General features: G+C 46.7%; 1 protein-coding gene across 1 annotated transcript in view; it reads left to right on the forward strand.

Annotated features, from left to right (window-relative positions):
• Nucleotides 1-5,000, forward strand: part of baz1a (bromodomain adjacent to zinc finger domain, 1A) — a 43,524-nt gene that overhangs the window by 28,372 nt on the left and 10,152 nt on the right. Inside the window, exon 17 of the mRNA XM_028565676.1 lies at nucleotides 2,778-3,022. Within this exon, the coding sequence (XP_028421477.1) occupies nucleotides 2,778-3,022 (245 nt within the window). The remainder of the gene's footprint in view (nucleotides 1-2,777; nucleotides 3,023-5,000) is intronic.

Below are 5,000 nucleotides of genomic sequence, written 5' to 3' on the forward strand. Positions count from 1 at the left end.
CTGGTGTAGTACTATTACAGTATCCTGACAGGAGTTATCTCTGGTGTAGTACTATTACAGTATCCTGACAGGAGTTATCTCTGGTGTAGTACTATTACAGTATCCTGACAGGAGTCATCTCTGGTGTAGTACTATTACAGTATCCTGACAGGAGTTATCTCTGGTGTAGTACTATTACAGTATCCTGACAGGAGTTATCTCTGGTGTAGTACTATTACAGTATCCTGACAGGAGTTATCTCTGGTGTAGTACTATTACAGTATCCTGACAGGAGTTATCTCTGGTGTAGTACTATTACAGTATCCTGACAGGAGTTATCTCTGGTGTAGTACTATTACAGTATCCTGACAGGAGTTATCTCTGGTGTAGTACTATTACAGTATCCTGACAGGAGTTATCTCTGGTGTAGTACTATTACAGTATCCTGACAGGAGTTATCTCTGGTGTAGTACTATTACAGTATCCTGACAGGAGTTATCTCTGGTGTAGTACTATTACAGTATCCTGACAGGAGTCATCTCTAGTGTAGTACTATTACAGTATCCTGACAGGAGTTATCTCTGGTGTAGTACTATTACAGTATCCTGACAGGAGTTATCTCTGGTGTAGTACTATTACAGTATCCTGACAGGAGTTATCTCTGGTGTAGTACTATTACAGTATCCTGACAGGAGTCATCTCTGGTGTAGTACTATTAAAGTATCCTGACAGGAGTTATCTCTGGTGTAGTACTATTACAGTATCCTGACAGGAGTTATCTCTGGTGTAGTACTATTACAGTATCCTGACAGGAGTCATCTCTAGTGTAGTACTATTACAGTATCCTGACAGGAGTTATCTCTGGTGTAGTACTATTACAGTATCCTGACAGGAGTTATCTCTGGTGTAGTACTATTACAGTATCCTGACAGGAGTCATCTCTAGTGTAGTACTATTACAGTATCCTGACAGGAGTTATCTCTGGTGTAGTACTATTACAGTATCCTGACAGGAGTCATCTCTAGTGTAGTACTATTACAGTATCCTGACAGGAGTCATCTCTAGTGTAGTACTATTACAGTATCCTGACAGGAGTCACCTCTGGTGTAGTACTATTACAGTATCCTGACAGGAGTTACCTCTGGTGTAGTACTATTACAGTATCCTGACAGGAGTCACCTCTGGTGTAGTACTATTAAAGTATCCTGACAGGAGTTACCTCTGGTGTAGTACTATTACAGTATCCTGACAGGTCTAGACCCAACAATCCTGATTTTTGGTATGATAAACATTACTACTGCACCATATTTAGTTTCATCGTCTACATTGCGATGTGCGCATGCGCAACTGTGACATCACATAAAGTCGGCAAATCTGCCAAATTCTGCTTTGTGTGTCGCACACCTGCAGTCTGTAAAACAGTTTCCCGTCTTTTTGGTTTGGCTCACATCTACAGTACAGGCCAAAAGTTTGGACCCACCTTCTCATTCAATGAGTTTCCTTTTTATTTTCATGACTATTTACATTGTAGATTCTCACTGAAGGCATCAAAACTATGAATGAACACATATGGAATTATGTACTTAACAAAAAAGTGTGAAATAACTGAAAACATGTCTTATATTTTAGATTCTTCAAAGTAGCCACCCTTTGCTTTTTTATTAATAAGGGAAATAATTCCACTAATGAACCCTGACAAAGCACACCTGTGAAGGTAAAACCATTTCAGGTGACTACCTCATGAAGCTCATTGAGAGAACACCAAGGGTTTGCAGAGTTATCAAAAAAAGCAAAGGGTGGCTACTTTGAAGAATCTAAAATATAAGACATGTTTTCAGTTACTTTTTTTGTTAAGTACATAATTCCATATGTGTTCATTCATAGTTTTGATGCCTTCAGTGAGAATCTACAATGTAAATAGTTATGAAAATAAAAAGGAAACGCATTGAATGAGAAGGTGTGTCCTAAATTTTGGCCTGTACTGTAGTTGGGCCAAAATCTGTTGTGAACATAAATTGATATGTGGGCCGGATCAAAATTTGCAAGGGGCCAGATTTGCCCCGCGGGCCTCAAGTTTGACACACGTGACCTGATTAATCCTGTCCTTCTCCACGGTCTGCATGCTGACACACCGGCCGACAACAGTGCTGCAAAGGGAGGGGGGGACATGGTGTAGCCGAGTTTACCTCCCACTCAGGTCAGTACAGGACACCCAGAGCTACAGGAGGACATGGAGAGGCTTATAGCTTACTCTCCACTCAATTAGGCTAATACAGTCATGATTCAAAAACCCACAAATGCTTGATCAAGGGCCCGGCCCGATCATAGCGGTGTCACATGGTGTATAGAGCTGGTGGGCGGGGCTTATGGCTGCTGCTGGTGAACAGAGGTCTTCTGGAAGACTTGGAGTTCAGCTTTTCTTTGAGAAAAGAACAAAGAACAACTCTGAAGTCATTCTTAAAAAAGGGAAGATGTTTAAAGTTTAATCTACCAGCTAGCTCCGCTACCTTGTTCGTTGCTCTGATTGGTTGGAGAGCTATCCTATTGGTGCAGAGGGAATTTGAAAGACAACCGTTGATCCCGCCCCTCAGATTGAGACCTGACCAATGGGGAGTTCCCAGACCTCAACATCAAACATCAAACCCACTATTAATAATATTATCTTAATGCAGTGTAACTACTTCTGCATGTAAATAATGCAGCTAAAATACTAACGTTCTCCGACATGCACTCTAACAATGCAGACTAGAGCAGTGATTGGCTGCAGAGCTTCAGTGATGTGATCGTTGGGTCCCCAGGTGGCAGAGCTGCAGGAGAGGATCCAGAAGGCGGCAGCCTGCACCTGCCTGCAGCCGCTGGGTCGAGACCGGCTGTACCGGCGGTACTGGCTGCTGCCCTCGGCCTCGGCGCTGCTGGTGGAGGAAGACTGCTTCGGCCTGACGGAGGACATGCTGCTGCCGCGCCCGAAACCTGCACCAGACGGCATCGCCAAGACGGAGGAGGAGGAGGAGGAGGACGGCAAGGAGGAGCCGGCCGAGGGGAGGTGGGTTTATAGTGGTGTAGTTATGGTGTGTTCTCACCGAGGGGAGGTGGGTTTATTGTGGTGTAGTTATGGTGTGTTCACACCGAGGGGAGGTGGGTTTATTGTGGTGTAGTTATGGTGTGTTCACACCGAGGGGAGGTGGGTTTATTGTGGTGTAGTTATGGTGTGTTCACACCGAGGGGAGGTGGGCTTATTGTGGTGTAGTTATGGTGTGTTCACACCGAGGGGAGGTGGGTTTATTGTGGTGTAGTTATGGTGTGTTCACACCGAGGGGAGGTGGGTTTATTGTGGTGTAGTTATGGTGTGTTCACAGCGAGGGGAGGTGGGCTTATTGTGGTGTAGTTATGGTGTGTTCACACCGAGGGGAGGTGGGCTTATTGTGGTATAGTTATGGTGTGTTCAGCGAGGGAGGTGGGTTTATTGTGGTGTAGCTATGGTGTATTCAGCGAGGGGAGGTGGGCTTATTGTGGTATAGTTATGGTGTGTTCACAGCGAGGTGAGGTGGGTTTATTGTGGTGTAGCTATGGTGTGTTCACAGCGAGGGGAGGTGGGTTTATTGTGGTGTAGCTATGGTGTGTTCTGGCGAGGTGAGGTGGGTTTATTGTGGTGTAGCTATGGTGTGTTCACAGCGAGGTGAGGTGGGTTTATTGTGGTATAGTTATGGTGTGTTCACAGCGAGGTGAGGTGGGTTTATTGTGGTATAGTTATGGTGTGTTCACAGCGAGGTGAGGTGGGTTTATTGTGGTGTAGCTATGGTGTGTTCACAGCGAGGGGAGGTGGGCTTATTGTGGTGTAGCTATGGTGTGTTCACAGCGAGGGGAGGTGGGCGTATTGTGGTGTAGCTATGGTGTGTTCACAGCGAGGGGAGGTGGGCTTATTGTGGTGTAGCTATGGTGTGTTCAGCGAGGGGAGGTGGGCGTATTGTGGTGTAGCTATGGTGTGTTCACAGCAAGGGAGGTGGGCTTATTGTGGTGTAGTTATGGTGTGTTCACAGCGAGGGGAGGTGGGCTTATTGTGGTGTAGTTATGGTGTGTTCACAGCGAGGGGAGGTGGGCTTATTGTGGTGTAGTTATGGTGTGTTCACAGCGAGGTGAGGTGGGTTTATTGTGGTGTAGCTATGGTGTGTTCACAGCGAGGGGAGGTGGGTTTATTGTGGTGTAGCTATGGTGTGTTCTCACCGAGGGGAGGTGGGCTTATTGTGGTGTAGTTATGGTGTGTTCACAGCGAGGGGAGGTGGGTTTATTGTGGTGTAGCTATGGTGTGTTCACACCGAGGGGAGGTGGGTTTATTGTGGTGTAGTTATGGTGTGTTCACACCGAGGGGAGGTGGGTTTATTGTGGTGTAGTTATGGTGTGTTCACACCGAGGGGAGGTGGGCTTATTGTGGTATAGTTATGGTGTGTTCACAGCGAGGGGAGGTGGGTTTATTGTGGTGTAGCTATGGTGTGTTCACAGCGAGGGGAGGTGGGCTTATTGTGGTGTAGCTATGGTGTGTTCACAGCAAGGGGAGGTGGGCTTATTGTGGTGTAGTTATGGTGTGTTCACAGCGAGGGGAGGTGGGCTTATTGTGGTGTAGTTATGGTGTGTTCACAGCGAGGGGAGGTGGGCTTATTGTGGTGTAGTTATGGTGTGTTCACAGCGAGGTGAGGTGGGTTTATTGTGGTGTAGCTATGGTGTGTTCACAGCGAGGGGAGGTGGGCTTATAGTGGTGTAGCTATGGTGTGTTCTCACCGAGGGGAGGTGGGCTTATTGTGGTGTAGTTATGGTGTGTTCACAGCGAGGGGAGGTGGGTTTATTGTGGTGTAGCTATGGTGTGTTCTCACCGAGGGGAGGTGGGCTTATTGTGGTGTAGTTATGGTGTGTTCAGCGAGGGAGGTGGGGGGAGGTGGGCTTATTGTGGTGTAGTTATGGTGTGTTCACAGCGAGGGGAGGTGGGCTTATTGTGGTGTAGTTATGGTGTGTTCACAGCGAGGGGAGGT

The sequence above is a fragment of the Perca flavescens genome, chromosome 20, assembly GCF_004354835.1.
Source record: "Perca flavescens isolate YP-PL-M2 chromosome 20, PFLA_1.0, whole genome shotgun sequence".
In the NCBI taxonomy this organism is placed as follows: Eukaryota; Metazoa; Chordata; class Actinopteri; order Perciformes; family Percidae; genus Perca; species Perca flavescens.